An 18,294-nucleotide genomic window follows, 5' to 3' on the forward strand; every position below is an offset into this window, starting at 1 on the left:
TGATACAGTACAAAGGAAGCTTCACCTACAAAGATTTTTTTTTCTGGAAAAAAAAAACGTAAAATATTTTTTAAGGTTCTAGAGAAATCAATAACCATTAATTGACCAGAAGTTTTTAAAATCTCTTACTTAACAGGTTATTACATCATCTAGAATTATGTTTTGTCTAAAACACAGACGTCCAATGACAAGTCTAAATACACTCTGAATACAACTGATTATCTGCAATTTTTCAATAACAAAAGGTATTGCAGGTACCCTGGTATAGGCCAAATATTGCTCACACTATGACAGGAAATTTTATATCCCATCAATTAATTTATACACAAAGATGTTATTTTTCCATGATTAATGTATTAAGGATTTAAAAAAGAAAATCTAACTAGCTAAAGAGTGGGTCTTTTAGCTTATTTTAGCAGCAGCTGAAAGAGGAACCTTCAAATTTTGGGATGAATGATTAAACTAGATTAACACACCAACCAACCACCAGAGTAGATGACTTTTCAAAGGTTCCTTTACAGGGGCTGGAGAGATGGCTTAGCAGTTAAGAGCACTGACTGCTCTTGCAGAGGACTTGGGTTCGATTCTCAGTATCCACATGGTGGCTAATGACCGTTCATAACTCCAGTTCTAGGGGATCCAACACCGTCTTCTGATCTCCTTTGGCATTGCATGACACGGGTGCACTTACATGCAAGCAAGCAATATACTCATACACATAAAAAATAAAATAAAGATGATGGGCGTGGTGGTGCACGCCTTTAATAGCAGCACTTGGCGGGTAGAGGAAAGTGGATCTCTGTGAGCTCGAGGCCAGCCTGGTCTATATAGCGAGTTCCAGGACAGCTGGGGCTACAGGGAGACCCTGTCTCAAAAAGACAAAAAAATAAAGGTAAATTTTTTTTTTGTCTTTTTGAGGCAAGGTCTCAGATTTAAAAAAAAAAATTTTTTTTTTGGTCTTTTTGAGACAGGATCTCTCTGTAGCCCTAGCTGTCCTGGAACTCACTATGCAGACCAGGCTGGCCTCAAACTCACAGAGATCTGCCTGCCTCTTGTCTCCCGAGTGCTGGGATTAAAGGTGTGCGCCACCACACCCAGCTCGATTTAAAGGTTCCTTTCTAATGCCATGATCTACAGTTTATCTCCTTAATATATCATTTCTTGTACTCTTCGTACTATTAGTATGCTCTTTTTTACTTAAACGTATTATATATTTATTTATATAAATTTATATTTTTAAAGTATACATAAAAAGCTGAGCATGGTGGTGCATGCCTAATCCCCACTCAGAAGGCAGAGGTAGGCAGATCTCTGTGAGTTCAAGTCTAGCCTGGTCTACATAACAATCTCCAGGCTAGGTGAGGCCACAGTGAGACCCTGTCTCAAAAAGATCAAAAAATAAATAAATAAATATATATATATATATATATATATACATACACATATATACACACACATATACATAAACACCTTATACTGTTAAAACATACTCCTATGATAAATAAAATAATTCATTTTACAAATATTTATTGCATGTTAGAATCAAAATAATAAAGGAGAATTCCACTTAATCTAGTGCTGGAAGTAAGGGATGAGAATTAGGCAACAAATAAGTAAATGAAACTACTGCAGACAGGGACAGACAGATGATATAAAGGGTGGCTACCTGCTGCATACACCCTCACCGCCCACCACTTCCCCTATTTCCCTTTATAATCAAATACTGCATCTTCTAGCAATTTAACCTCTATGCTGTTTAGCCATAAACCTGTTGCTAGCGATGTCTTCCCTATAGTAAGAAAAGGTTTAAGGGTATTATGCCTCCTAGGGTCCCCTACAATACTCCTTCCTATTCTAAACCTGTCAGCGGCTGATAATCAAATGACTTGCCAAGTGAATGGGTATAATTTAGGCAATGTAACTTTCTGCAACATAACCTTCTGCATCATAGTCTAGTCCAGATTCTGCAGCCTTATTAGTGACATAGTACAGGAACAGGGCCACTGTGTAGAGCAAGGCTAGAGCAAAGCAGTAAAGAAGGGATTCTGAAAGTTGCACTAGTAAATACTCCAACTGTACGCTAGTTAAATAAAATTTAATCATCTAACTATATAACTATATAGCTAACAGTGCCTCCGCAATATTAAAAGATGATTCCTGTAATTTCACCATTCGATAACATCAATTTTTTTAAGTAATAAAACCTTCATGCCATATGTTCAGAGACTTTTTAAGGTTTTGAAAATTAGTTCTTCAAAATTAGGAAAATATTTGCTGCTGGACTATTCCAACTTTAGAGCTGAGCCAAACAGTAAACAGAATTACTGAACAGCATAGAAAGGAGATAAAGAAAAGGAAGACAATGGGTTTCTCCCCAGTTAGCAACTGCCAAAGCATCAGGTTATTGACAATTTTTATTTTTGTGCAATTATTCAACTCAACTGTGAACTCCAAAACAACAGTTTTGTGTTTTCTTCCATTTTAAAAGCAAAAACGTCGAGCAGTTCTACCTCTGTACTACCTGGCTAGTATTCATCATGATTCAGCATTATCTCCCTGTATTTTACAGTTGCTTAAATCTTGAACTCTGATTAGGAGACAGATTCAAAAAAATAAAAAGACACAATTCATACTGTTCATGCAGCTTTACACAGTGCTTAAATGCTCATAATGTCCATGGAGTAATGAGTGAGTCTATGTAGCAATGACTGACTAAAAATAATTTCAGCTTCTTCTTTCTAGCTCTTTTCTAATCATGCTTTCCTTAATGCCCTGGGCTGCCTCAACATTTTGGGTTTCTTTACCTTTTCTCTAAAGCTCTCTACCTCTCCCCACCACCAAGTGGCTGCTAGTTTCCCACAAAGTATCTGCCTGACTTCCATGCCTGCTCTAAACCACTGTGACTTTATGACTTCTTCCATCCTCCTCCTAAGTAAGGGCAGCTGCTGAGAGTTAAAGCTTGCCTGCTCTGGGGATTTTTCTTTAAGTTCTAATAAAACTATTCTAAACTTTCTAATAATAATAGTTACTATTATTTCAGGGGTCTGAAGAGATAGATGGCTTAGTAGTTAAGAGCACCTGCTGCTCTTCTGGAGGACTCTGGTTTCCAACACCCATGTTGGGTGGCTCACAACCACCTGTAAACTTTAGTTCTTGGGTTTCCAATACCTTCTGGCCTCCATAGGTATGCACATGTATATATACACACACACACACACACACCTTTAAAAATAAAAAAAAGATTTCTGGGACTCTGGGAAACTAGAATATTTTTTCCCTATTCTTCCCACAAAGTATATCTAAAAAACCTACAAATTACACATAAAACAAAAGTAAGGCCATTAGAAGGTAAACAGAATCCTGACTAACTAGACTTCAGTACCAAAAGAATGATATGGTATTCAGTTCCCAAGTTCTTTGTACCCCATGTACCCCAAACTTAAGAGCTAAAGAAGCTGGCAACCTGGAAATGTCAATTATTATAGATAAAAATGACTTCAAAGAAGCCAACTCTCTTTAATCTACAGACTAGGAAAGGGAGTACCTATGAAGTCAACCATTATACAATAACCAGTCTTCTCCAGCTAAGTACTGCCCATCTCTAAACAATCCTGAGTAAGTACCCCATCCACCCTTGCCAGCTAAGATCCAATGATGACCATAGATCTGCACTCTCACTAGGCTTTAATTAGAAAGCTAGGAGCCTGACCTTTCATGTCTTCCAGATAGTAATTTGTCACTCTTTCTAAGGGCATCACCAGTAGAGATGAGGACTATGTACTTCTACCCACACCCAGCCAACAGCAACATGTCCCAACATCTTCTCACTGGGATGATATTAGAGGAGGCCCAGTAGAGAATCAAGTTTTTCATTAGAATTTAACAGTAATGATGCTGCCATGTTAACATGACACCAGTGGAGGTCATGCAAGTAAAAGTAATGAGAGACTTCTACCATTCAGCCAGAAAATTATCAACAGCAGTCAAGTAAGGAGGCATAAATTGAACTCACTCACCACCCAGACTTCTACTCACCACTGCCGTAAGGAGGCGGTGTACCCATATCTCCCAGCTCTTCTCCCAAAGCACAGTAAAGCCAGCTAAAATTAATCCAGCCAGGTTTAAATACGATCCAGTCTTATATCATAAAGAAAATGTATTGATGTCAGTAGATAATCACTGAGCTGGAGAGAGAGCTCAGCAGTTAAGAGCACTGGCTGTTCTTAAAAAGGAATTGGGTTCAGATTCCAGCATTCACGTGACAGCTAACAACCGTTTGTAACTCCAGTTCCAGGGGATCCAACACCCACATCTGGCCTCCACGAGCACTCCATGTATATGGTGCACTTACATACTTACAGGCAAAACACTCAGACACATAAAATAAAAATAAACAAAATAGAAAAAAATAAAAAATCACTTACTAAACCAGAAAGATCATAAACTGAATTAACAACAACAAAAACAACAAAAACAACAAAAACCAATCACTACAGCACAGTTTCCTACTACTACTGTAACAAATTATCAAAAACTTGATAGCTTAAAACAACACAAATTTATCACACTACAGTTCTGGAAATCAAAAGTCTACAACAGATCCCAGGGGATCTAAGTATACCAATTAAAAAACAGAAACTGGCAGAAAGGGATGGCAAACTGTTACACAACTAATTTTGGGTGAAAGAAACTCATTTTAAATTAACGATATTAAAGGTATTATTGGTAGGTTGGCAATAGGTAGATAAATATCATGCACATTTCAATTTTTTTAAGAGCAAGAGAGTATCAGATAAAATAGAACTTAAAAGTAAAGAAAATTATCAGAAACAGTCTTTTTGTAATGAAAGAAGGGCCACAGTTCACCAAGAAGAGATGATCATCTTAAATATGCATGCACCAGACAATTAAGCTGCAATATATGAAGCAAAACTGACTAGATTTAAAGCAAGGACAGATGGACAATTTTATTTGGAAATTTTACTCTCTCTTAACTGATTGAACTAGACAGAAAATAAATCAGCAAAGGATACAGAACAGGATCTAACAAATAGAACGAGAATACAATCATCAACCTCAGGAACCACCTTCTTTTCATACCCACAGAGCATATTTCACAACAGAACATATTTTGGACCATCAAACAAAACAAAAAACAAACAAAACACAAAAGGATTAAAAAAGAAAGAGTATTGTCCCAGTATAACTCAAATGAACAAGAAAGCAACACTAAAAAGGTAATAGAAAAGTCTCTGAACACTTAGAATCTAAACATGCATAAGTAGTTAATGGGCTACAGGGGAAGTCTAAAGAGAAATTCTAAATCAATTCTAAAAAAAATGCATTAAACTAAATTAGCATAAAAGCATAACAGATCAACATTTACGTGACACAGTAAAAGAACTGTTCAGATGAAACTTCTCACAGTAGATCCACACTAAATAAGAAAACATATATGGTCAATTTTCTAATCTGACCTCACGAACCCAGGAAAAGCAAAACAAGCTCAATGTAAACACAAGGAAAGAAATAATGAAGACAAGAACAGAAATCAATAACATCATAACAGAAAACAAAAATCAATAAAATACAGAATTTGCTTAGAAAAAAAGAAAATGCCATTTACAAATATCAAGAATGAAACAAACCATCACTATAGCTCCAGAAAGTACAGGTATATCTAATACAGGAAAATTCCAAACAATTCTCTAAACAAATTTGAAAACTTAAGATGAAATTATAAACTACCAAAATTCTCACAAGGAGAAACAAATAACTTAGTCATTCATATATATGCATATATAATAACTGAGTTGATGGTGATGATGAAGATAATTAAAACACCCAGGTCCAAATGGTTTTATGTTTATTCTAACAAAATTAAGGGTTAAAAAAAATACTTCAGCTGGGTGTGGTGATGCACACCTTTAATTCCAGTACTTGGGAGGCAGAGGCAGAGAGATCTCTGTGAGATCCAGGCTAGCCAGTTCTACATAGCGAGTTCTAGGCCAACTGGGGCTACAGGGAGACCATTTCAAAAACCTAAACAAAAACATTTAAAAAATAATAAGACTTCATTGTCTTTTTAAAGAAAATAGACTTGATAACTGGTCTCATCTACCCCAGTTAACAACACTACATAAAGACACTAGAACAGAAGAAACTCTACTATTATCAACATGTTCTATGCATTCACTACATCAAATATCCTCAATGTGTGCTGCACTGCAGTGACCACTAGGGGGAACCAAGGGAAGAGGGAGCCTCCTTGTACTATTAGCTACATTTGTAAATGACTCTACAATTACTTCAACATCAAAATTTCAAGCAAGAGCCAGTAACCTTACAGAAGCAAAACATTAATGAACTCTAGTATTTCATGTATCCTGTTAAAAAAACTGTTAGGACTGGGTATGTGGTCACTTGCCTAGCATATACTAGGCCTTAGGTCCTAATCCCCAGTACCACAAACAGAAAAAAAGCAAGAATTAACAATAATTTTGCTATAATAAAACTTAAGAGGATCCCTTAAAATAGCAATTTGGTTGAAGTTCTAAACTGCAATGAAAAATGCTACATAGCTGCTATGGTTTTTCCTAAAAAACTCACAGCTGCTTTCGGTACATACTAACAAATTACTGGGCTGTACAAATACCATTTCTGATCAACAGAAAGATCAAGCTGGGTTTCACATTTTGCTCATGGTGGGGGAGGCAGAACTCAATGGTAAAACACTTAGTAGGCAAGTGTTCTACCCTCAAACTATATCCTATATCTTGGTTTTTCTTTAACTATTTTATTGATTCTTAGGACTTCATACAATGTAGTTTGATCACATTCAGATCCCCTCCCTCATCTCCACATGCACCCAGAACTCCCTCCCACTTCATGTACTTTTTCTTTCTTTTTTCTTTTAAGGCCTATCTGTGGTCCCTGAATGCTCTTGTGTATGGGTCTGTCCCCTGGAGTCTAGTCAGCCTACCAGGCTTCAAACACATTAAAACTGACTCTCCCAGTAGTTACCAATTGTCAATCAAGCCTCAGTTAAAACCTGCTTCTCTGAAACAGGATCTCACTGTGTAGCCCACTCTGCCTTTGAACTTGTGATACTTCTGCCTTCACCACCCAAGAACTGAGACATGGGGATTACAGGTTGTTTCCCAATTGGCTGGTTCCTCCAATGGGCGGGGCCTGACATGGAGCATGGACTGAGAAGGGGCTTCTGGGAGCCATCTTGGGAGAAGCCCAGAGCAACGTAACGCTCCTGGTGTGGGGAACACACAGCCAGCCGCAGCACCTCAAAGACAGAATGGACTGACTCTTGTGGACCTGGGGCAAGATCGCTGGCCCCCTGAGGAGTGGTGGTGTGGTCTGATATGGCGGGCTCTGAGTAGCACTGCCAGGTGTGGTCTAGGCACTGGGTTCTCATTCCTTTGTAAATTAATAAATACACATAAAATATATTATATGGTTTGTCTGATAGCTCAGGAGACCCAGAGGGAATTCGGGCCACACAGGTGTGTGCCACCATTGCTTGATGGTTTTAATTTTTATATATCGATAAGACTATAGTACTTGAGTGCTGGGGTTATCTGAACAGATAGTTAGAAGCTTAGCGACTAGAACTCTCATAAGGCCTACTTACATTATTTACTTGCCTTTTATTTATCAATGGCTCAAACATTTTAAATACTGTATGTATGGTACAGTATCCTCTTATGGTTTAAGAGGACAATAAGCAATTCAATACGATTTTAAAAAATATTTTATTGTTTTTATTTTATGTGTATGAGTGTATTGTCTGCATGTATGTGAGTGCACTTGTGTCATGCAGTACCACAGAGGTCAGAAGAAGGCTTTGGATTCCCCTGGAACTGGAATTAAGGATGGTTCGTAGCCACCATGTGGGTGCTGGGAATTGAACCCGGGTCCTCTGCAAGAGCAGTCAGTGCTCTTAACCGCTGAGCCATCTCTCCAGCCCCTCAATATGATTTTTGTTTTTGTTTTTGTTTTTGTCTGATTTTTGAGACAGGGTCTCCCTGTAGCCCCAGGTGGCCTGGAACTCGCTATGTAGACCAGGCTGGCCTTGAACTCATAGAGATCCGCCTGTCTCTGCGTCCCAAGTGCTGGGATTAAAGGCGGTTCCACCACAAGCGAAAAATGTACTTAGATTATGACATGGGGGCTGGAGAGATGGCTCAGTGGTTAAAAATACTGGCTGTTCTTGCAGAAGACCCAGGTTCGAATCCCGGCACCCACATGGCAGCTAACAACTGTCTGTAGCTCCAGTTCCAGGGAATCCAACAGCCTCTTCTGACCTCTGCAGGCATTGCACGACACAGGTGCACTTACCTACATGCAGGCAATACACACATACACATAAAAAATAAATAAAAGAAGAATATTATGACATGAAATGACAATTAATGGCTGTCATTACTATTTTCACAGCTACCAGTAATCAGACTGCAGATTTATTTTCTAATCTGATCATTTTAAATATTCTAAATCCTGGGGGTAGACAAAAGTGTAAACTCTACTCAATTTTTCAGTCTACTCGGACAAACAACTAAAAAACATGATTTCAGATGCTAACAAATCCATCAAGCAAACAAAGTCAGCTAGTAGAATTGGGGACCAGAAGGCTGCTCTGAGGTCAGACATTTTAGCCAATAGCTAAACGATGAGCCATGAAGTTCTGGAGCTGTTTACTTCAGACCCCAAAAAAGAGCTTCATGTATCTGAGGAACAGCAAGCAATGGCTGTAGCTGAAATAGAGATCATAGAGTAAAAGAACAGAGACATTTGTGGAAGCTAGATCATGACGGGCCAGACTTGAGAAATCTGGATACTGAGCAGTAATGGGAATATATTAAAGAGGTTTCTGAACATGGTGCTAATTTATGTTTTGGAAAGATTACTGCAGCTACAGTGAAAAGCACACTAAGATTCATGAAGAGCTACTGCCATCATGAAAGATGAAGATATGGACCAAGGCTTAAAGTGTACAGTGGTGAGAAACAGATATCCAGCAATCTGGAAGTATGACAGACCTGACTGACAAGAGGATGGATGAAAAGTGTGAAGGAAAGAAAGTGAAAGTGTTGTTTGAGCAAAACCCTAATGATCAAATCTAAATGTGCAGGGTCCAGATCATTTAAATTCTCACTAATTATTCTAAAAAGTTTGACCTTATCTGAAAAGCGGTAGAAAGCAGTAGAATAGGATTCCAGACACACTTTGCTAATATACCAAAACAGGCACTACAGGACAACACCAGGTTAAACACTGTCTGTCTCATAATGAGCTACAGCTGATTCCCCTGTAGAAACTAGGAGGCTGCCCAGCGATCAGAAATGCAGGCTTCTTCCTTAAGCAGGACAAATTCAAGGCAAAGTTTATTACTGTTTCAAATTCTGTTGTTTTGGTTTTTGAGACAGTCTATCACTCCATAGCCCCAACAGACCTAGAACTCACTATGTAGTCAAAGCTGACTTCAGATTTGTGATGATGCTCCTGCCTTAGCCTCCCAAGTGCTGGGATAATAAGAGTGGGCCAAATTTATTTGGTTTCCAGGCACTTCAGAGTAAAATATCTTTAAAATGTTAGAAATAAAATCTGATGTCCAATGACCCCTCCAAAACCGCACAAAGATCATGGACAAAGTGAAAGGAACTGGCAAAGCAGATTTACTTTTGTAAAAGGGTGAATTACATGGTCTGTCAGATCCAGCACACAGGACCTGGAAGGCTGATAGGCTTTTATTCCTCACTCAAGAGTACTGTGTCTTTTCCTCATTGGCTGGGGTCAGACCTCACAGTCTTTCCCAGTTGGCTAGGCTAGTTTAAAAGAACCAGTTCGAAGTAAAGGGGTGTCCACTGCCCCAAGCCATCAGGTTCAGGAATGCATCAGAGCCTGGAACTCACTATTTAGACCAGGCTGGCCTCAATCTCACAGAGATTTACCTGCCTCTGCCTCCCCAGGGCTGAGTTTAAAGGTGTACATTATCACACCCAGTGTATATTCAGTATTTTTTGCAACCATTCTTTCCTCAAAATCTACAAGAAAGCTACCAATTATCTAGTCAACCTTGTGACCATATAAACTCACCCAGCTTAGATTCAATTATCTTTGATCCTATCAAAGATAAACATCCCTTTGGTCATCTATTTTGCCCCTAAACCCTCAGTCTTAATGAATTTTCACATCTTTGTCTGACTCAGTTTCCATACCCTCAATTCTTTCTACTGTGTCCCAGAGATTCCACTTTACATGGTAAACAAACATTCTCTTAGCCCCCTTTAGGAACAGTCCCCTTTCAACACACTTTAAAGTGGCTCTCCCATAATAATACCACACACAGTACAGCCCTTTAAAGGGTAGCTCCTTATTCTTCAAGCCTTTAACAAGAGGGGATTCACTCGAAAACTAAAATACATCCACAGAGGGATAAATTTTGGAATTGAAAGCTGATACTGAAAATACTTAATGCCTTCTGAAGGTATCCATGTTGCTAAATTAAATATACAGACGTATATGTATATATGAACATCAGTCATTAGCAAAAAAAGCAATATATATATTTAATTGAGTACTATATCGCACATGACACTGATTTTATTGAAGAAAAATAAGAATGTGCAGTATAAACACTTAGAAAAGGTCTATACAAAAATACCAAATAAAAGTAGAATCATAATTTTTTTTCCTTCTTGTACTTTTATTTCCTTAAATTTCCAAATGTAGAGAACCACTCTAAAATATGCTACCTTAAAAAACTCATAAATCATACCAAATATCTTCTCCAATAAAATTTACATTAGATGTTTTAAACATTTCACATGCTTGTTCTTTCAAATAAATGAACAAGAAAAATAAAAGGACCAAGTAGTTCCAAGTCCACCAGATGATTACCATCAGTCATTAACAAAAACCCAAAACAAAATCACCAAAAACCCTTAAGACTTCTATAAAACTACCATTCACTCTAATAATTTAGCCAACAATGGAGTCAGTCTCTGCAATTAACAACTCTTAAATGCCTAAATGCAAAATCCAAGCAAAGGTTATGTGGTAGAGCCCAACTGCCAAACTGTGTTTTGTATAGCACTCAAAGTAATTAAACATATTTTTAAATGGTCTATAAAAAGAGATTTACTCTTTTAATTTCCTTTAAGGGACATAAAGATGCATCTTTATATAATTTGATTAACACACTAAACCAGTAATACAAATAAGATATTAAAGATTTTCAGCACCTAAATAACCAAAGAAAAAACATTTAAGGAAAAAAAAAATTCTCAAGTTATGTAATGATACTACAGTTTCATCTGGCATAAAAACAAAAGCAAGAATCACTTAAGAATAAGTCTAAGGAACTTCAAGATACTATTTTCAAAAGCCCCCTACCCCCAAGGGTGCTAGGGACTAAACACAGGGCCTTGCACTGCTAGGCAAGTGCTCTACCATTGAGCTATACCATAAGCCCACCTCCCTATTTAAAAACCAATGCTTAATCCTTTTAATTTAGCTTCAGAAATAATACTTTTACCATAATTCCACTGGAAAGAATTGCTTAGTAGAAAACCTGCGTGGGCATAAAAACATCTGGAACAGTTCATCTAAGTGTTATTTCACTGATATTACATTATATAACATGAATGTGTAAGTAGAGCTAGCTTATATTTGCAACAAAACTATTACTAGACTTTTTCTTGTAAACTATATCTGAAAAGTTGTGTCAAAAACAGGCATTAAAGAAAAAAAAAAAAGAACAATTACTAAAATCAGTATTATAACCAAGAATTTAATGTCTCCCTATCTAAGCAAAGTGCAATGCTAGATGGCTTTCAAATCAACTGAAAAGATATGGTATCTGTCCTCCAGGACTCTTCAGTCTCTGTGATTATGCTTAAGTTCTTCCCCAAAATAATCTTGCTGACATCCATTACAAAATAGGAAGTAGCTTCATATTAATAGCTCATATCTAAACATGGTTTTTCAAAAAGTAAAATCGTATCTAAAAGCAATGATGCATTAAATGACTCTAACAAAGGTATAGGCAGGCAGTGAGAGTTGGTGAGGAAGAAAGGTCAGAGGGAGGACAGTGAGAAACACAGTCTTACTCAGCATTTATAACATACTGTACCTCTGTTTCTATGAACTGTATTTCTCCTTTGGTCAGAGACTACTAAAGATACTATTGCTGTACATGATTTTTTAAGAGACTTGAAAAGGTTTCAGAACTTAAGCAGGCTTGAGACTATGTATTTTAATTTCATCATTTAAACTGCATTTATATTTAATTTATCTACACTAATTTAAATAGCTTTGTTCCTCTGGTATATGTTATCTTGGTGCAGCAACTCAATCATTTAATCTTTAATTAATTGAGAAAAATCATATTACTCTGATTTAGCAATGACCAATTTTTAGCATAGTTGGAAGCTGTCTTTCCATGCTGAGTAATTAAGTAAAAGTCCATATATTTTTTAAGCTTTCTGTATATAAACATCTTCTATTCATCTCAGAATCTTTGCTAAAAGTACACAGCATGGATTCCTAGTCTTAAATGACAACAGAAGATTTACTTCTTCAAACTTGGCAAATTTAAAAGGTAGTTAAAAGTCACTTATTTCAATACAACCTAAAACAATCCTGTTATCACTGCAGTGACAAAGAGGCTCTAAATTACAAAGGTCAGTTAACTAAGAAAGGGCAAAAGCAGCAGGACTCAGATGCTGAGAATAAAAACAAAAATAGATCCAATGCAGCATTTCAGTGAAAATGAAGATCAATGAAAACAGCTGCTCAGATCTATCAGTTAAAAAGCAATTCTGTGTGTGGTTGGGAGAGGTCCTTTCTATTCTCACATTTCCTCTGTGCTTGTTCTTGCATCTGCTTTAACAAAATCAAGAAGCCCCAAATCTCCATTATCTGAAGTAAAGAGATAATATATTGCCCTAGTTTTTTTTTAAAAAAAAACCACTTGGCTATCACGGTAAAAAGTGAAAATGTGATAAAAATATAAAAGGGTGAAGGGGAGCAGCAGGGTACTGAGCTATGGCTCCAGGCGCCAGTGCTAAGGCAGCAGGTTGTCTTTCCAATCAAAACTACTTCATAGTAATTCAAATGCCCTTGTCTGTTCAACAGCGAAGGACTTACAAAGAAACAGCTGAGAAGACAGGGCACAGGAAAACTGTGATATAAACCATAAAAATGACAAAATGAGTGAATAACATATTATCATTTAATGCTATAATACTAAGTAGTATAAGTAGTAAGATTATCATATATGACAGCACAATTAGTAAGACAAATATCCAGTCAATAATAAAGTAGTAGATAGTGACATTGTATTTTTTAGATTGATTAGTGAAAAAATACTCAGCACATGAAAATTTTATAAAATCAAGCTAGTAGCTCTACAGATAATGTCATCTGGTAGCTCTGTTTTCTTACCTGTGAGGACAGCTTTTGCTGAAGGATCTGCCAGGTCCAGTGCTGATTTCCCATCAGTGTTCCGAATGTTTGGATCAGCTCCGTGCTGCAGCAGCACTGTGCAGGGAAAGCAGAAACAGTATCTTACCTCGGGGATACAGAAATTATTTACTGCTAAGTGTCGCCTCGGCATGGTGTAGGCATAAACATACATTGCACAATTTTTTCTCTTTCAAGAAAAAAAAAAGGAAAGAAAGAAAAAGGAGGGGGAAGCACTGCACCAAAGGATCTTCTCTAGAGTAAAGTGAAGTTGGCAACTTATGGTACAGTATTGTCACATGACCTGACATCATAAATATGAAACCAGAAGAATCTTGCACTGAAGAGTTCTGGTTTGCCTCCCTGAGGCAAGAATATGGGAAGCTACGTGCTCACTGACCGGCTCAGTGATTTATGCTAACTGTGAAGCTGCCCCATCTTTACTACCATTGTGGCTGCTTATAGCTGTTGCTGTTTTACTGCTGAATTCCAAGCACTTCCTCTCCTCAGAATTGCTGTAATATTGTGCAAGGCTTTTAGTGGCTCACTGCTTACATATGAAACTCACCATAGCATACTGGCTTACTTTCAGAAGTTTAGCAGACACAGTGGGCTCCCTACAATCACACTACAAAAAAGAACTCTCTTATATTATGATCTTTCCACAAAATTTTTAGAAATACAAAGTCAATCACTGTGAAAATGCCACACCTGACTTCATGAGACAAATCACAGTCAAAACTAAAATATATATGCACTAAAAATATATGCAATCGCTTTCAGGCTATGTGTACATAATGTATGTGAAACAAAACTGACTTGGATTTCAACTCCAAAACATTCCATTATGTATATGCAAAGATTCCAAAATCCAGGAAGGGATAAACTCCAAAATACTTCTGATCTCAAACATTTCATATAAAGGATACTTACTGTATGTTTTTAAAAATTGTTTAGGGTTGAGGAGGTAGCTTAGTTGGTAAAGTGCTTGTCACATAACCCTGAGGACTTGAGTTCAGACCCCTAGCACCCATGTAAAAAGGTGGGCACAGTGGCACCCAACTGTAATCTTAGAGCTGGAGAGGTAGAGACAGGAGGTTCCTTGAAGCTAGCTAGCCAGCTAGTCTAGCCAAATTAGTATGTTCCAGGTTCAGTGAGACTCTATCTCAAAAATGAGAGGAATGACTGAAGAGGAGATTTGCCATCAACCCTCTGGCTTCCACAAGCAGAGGTACTCATATGCATACTTGTACACTCATATAAACACCTATGCATACATATAACATTCTCAAAGCTGTTTAATAAACAAGTACAGTTCAGTTTCAAGTTTTGACCCACTACCACTGATAACCCACAAATTTTCATTCATTAATTGTTCCAAGCAAAATATTTCTTTAGAATATTTGGAAGGTGATTTACATATATATGTATATGTAATAAGTTCTGATGTTTAAAATATCTTTCTTTGATGCATAACTCATCAAATTAATAAATTTGCTACAATAGGCAAGCAATATCCTTGAACACAGCTAAAAAACAGCTATCAGGAAGTTAAGTATTTATATTTCTTGCTTTAGATCTTGGAATTTCACACTTGTGATATTAAACTTGCCATGGCTTGAGAAGATGCAGACAGATCTTTTTGTTGTTGTTGTTCTGCTTGATTTTTTTGAGACAGGGTCTCCCTTTAGCCCCAGATGGCCTGGATCTTGCTACACAGACTAGGCTGGCCTTGATCTCACAGATCTGCCTGCCTCTGCCTCCCAGGTGCTAGAACTAAAAGCATGCACCACCATGCCCAGCCAAATTATTTGTTTTTGTTTTATATGTATGAGTGTATTGTCTGCATTTATGTACATTAACTACATGCATGCAGTGTCTGAAGAGGCCAGAAGAAGGTGCTGAATCCCCTGAAACTGGAGTTACTGATAACTGTAACCTGCCAGGTGGGTGCTGGAAACCACACCCAGGTTGCAAGAGCAGTCAGTGCTCTTAACCACTGAGCCATCTCAGAGAGATCTTGCAGAGACTTTCTAGTCATCCCCTCCATCATCTGCAGTTTCATTTTCCATGGTTCCACTTGTCTATAGTCAACCATAGTGCAAAAAATAGTAAACGGAAATTTCAAAAGCAAATAATTTTTGAATTTCAAACTGAGCACCATTCTGAGTATCATGATCATTTTGCAGTGCCCTGCTCTGTTCAGGCGAGAGATGGCCTAGCTTTGTAAGTCACTAAGTGGTCACCTAGGCTAGCAGATCAACTATCATTGCATCACAGTACCTGTATTCAAGTGACCCTTATTTACTTAACAACGGTCCAGTGAATGCTGAGGTTGCTAAGATCTATGGTAAGAAAAAATCCTCTACCTTTAAATTGTGAGGAAGGAAAAAGAAATCCATAAGAGCTATGCTAATACATCTCTAAATGCAGAAGTTGCAAGAACATACTAGCAATAACTTTTAATACAATATAATGGTTCTGTTTACTAGTTATTGTTAGTCTCTTACTGTGACTAATTTTTGAATTAAACTTCAGCTATAAAGCTTAAAATACAGGAAAGTGCAGATATAGGATTCAGTGCTATCCAAGGTTGCAAACATCCACTCTGATTCTTACAATGTGTCCCCTGTACATGGAGGAGGGAAGAATTTAATTATGACCTAATTTTCCAATGTTTATAAAATGACTATAGAGTTAAGGAATCAAACAGTAACATAATATCAAGCTACTGCTACTTTTTTAATTATATTGAATAGGTTTTTTTTTTGCAGGAACTTTTTTTAAATTCCAGGAAGAAATTCCAGATTTGGTTTGTACAGCATCTTTATCAGGAAGCAGACTCAAGAATCAAAAAAAAGGTGGCAACTATCTGACTCAATTGTTGAGTGATCGCACGCAAAGTGTAGGGAAACAAATAGCTGCTATGAAAAATACTGGCTTTTATTCATACTTAGAAATGTCAGAACCTTTAAACAGGGGTAAAGCTGTATTTTTTACTTAACAGAATATGACAACTGCATAATGGGAACTTTCATTCTTCAGTTTTTAACCCTGACCCCCCCCCCCGCTGCAAAAAGCAACTCAAACTTCACTCCTAATGGTGTAAGTACTTTGTCTATTGCAACTTTCTTATTTTGCAGCATAAATCAGCCATTACAGTTTTAGGCGTTGTTTTTTGGTGATTTTAAAAGCAGTGACTGTGTTGCTTGAAATATATGGTTTCTAAACATTTTGTGGCCACATCTGGCCCTTTCTTGGACCTAAACACATAGGTATACCACTGCAGAATAATGCTGCTTCAGGAAAGATCAGTTGAATTTCTCAAACCAACTACTGTCAACAAAATCCATGCTAGAAAATATTTAACCTTCTTAAATTCACCAGACATAGGTTAAAAAAGAAAATCTGCTAAGTGTTAGAAGTAAAAGTATCTGCAATTTTAAAAACGGGTCTAACTTTATCTTTCACAAGGCCTATGAGACTGCTGAGAGAATCAGATGAGAACAGGCAGTACAGACAGGTGGGGCTTCAAGTCTGAGGATGCCCACTAGCACACTTTACAATGTAAACCCTTCTCTATGCAAGTTCTTCCAAAAGCTAAAAAACAGACCTACACATATTGTAGCTATATCACTCGTGGGTATTTACCCAAAGACTTCATCTACGTCAACATTTCACAGAGATACTTGTACATTAGTGTTCACTGCAGCACTTTCCACATAGCTAAGTTACGGAATCAACCTGAATATCCATCAACGGAGGAATGGATTTTAAAATGTGGTTTATGTACAGTGGAATTTTTTTCACTCATAAAGAGAAAGAAGTAATGTCATATGTAGGAAGATGGATAAAAATGAAGATAATCATATTAAGTGAATTAAGTCAGTCTCAGATAAAAATCATTTGTGCCCATTTGTGGGTCTTCAAGACATAAAATCATGTATGTACAGGTGACATGAAAGGAGAAGTCAAACTGTTTAGGGGAACAAAAGGGACTAATGTGAGGGAAGGACAAGAAAGGAGAGGACAGCAGGCAAGTGCACCATATGCGCAAAGTACATTGCACAACTGCATAAAATGGCCTTATATAATCTAGTATGATCATTTTTAAGTTAAAATGCAGATCCTGTTTATACTTGAAACTACTAATTTCAGGCTTTGCTCTAGGGCAGAGGTCGGCAAACATTCTGTGTAAAAGGCTACGTGAATACTTTAGGCCTTGTGGACCAAACAATCACTGTCCCCTAACCTTCTTCATTGTGCAAAGCAGTCCAGGCAGTACTTAAACAAATAAGCACAGCATGTTCCATCATCCCCAAAGTTCATTACATATGACATAAAAATCTGAGTTTTATATAATTTTCATATGCTACAAAGTATACTTTTGATTTTTAAAAACCATTTAAAATGTAACAACAATTCTTAGCTCACAGACCATACAGAAACAGAGGATGAGTTGGGTATGTCTAATGGCTTAGAATGTACAGATATCTGCCCTTGGGAAGTGCCACACAAAATGAGGTCTATGGGGTGTATTTGTTCCAGAACTATTTGTAATCTATCCACACTGAAATAAGCATAGAAAATGAGGTTATTCAGAACTATGTTTTTTATGTTATTTTAAAATTACTTTTCAATACTAATTATTCATAAAATTCTTGAGCCAAACACTGAAGAAGAGATTCTCTAGTCTACCAGAGACAATTTGAAAGAAACACTAAGCCAGAGCATACTTATAATTCTCTGGGGCTCATTCCCCAGCCTACCAGATACAGGAGCTGAGCCAGACCATGAGCTCTAGGTTATCTGGGG

General features: G+C 37.3%; 1 protein-coding gene across 1 annotated transcript in view; it reads right to left on the minus strand.

Moving 5' to 3' along the window:
* The window catches only part of Tnks (tankyrase), a 214,673-nt gene that overhangs the window by 133,434 nt on the left and 62,945 nt on the right, over positions 1 to 18,294 (minus strand). Inside the window, exon 3 of the mRNA XM_008832600.2 lies at positions 13,462 to 13,557. Coding sequence (XP_008830822.1) covers positions 13,462 to 13,557 — 96 coding nt within the window. The remainder of the gene's footprint in view (positions 1 to 13,461; positions 13,558 to 18,294) is intronic.

This window comes from Nannospalax galili, unplaced genomic scaffold, assembly GCF_000622305.1.
Source record: "Nannospalax galili isolate Female #2095 unplaced genomic scaffold, S.galili_v1.0 scaffold676, whole genome shotgun sequence".
In the NCBI taxonomy this organism is placed as follows: domain Eukaryota; kingdom Metazoa; phylum Chordata; class Mammalia; order Rodentia; family Spalacidae; genus Nannospalax; species Nannospalax galili.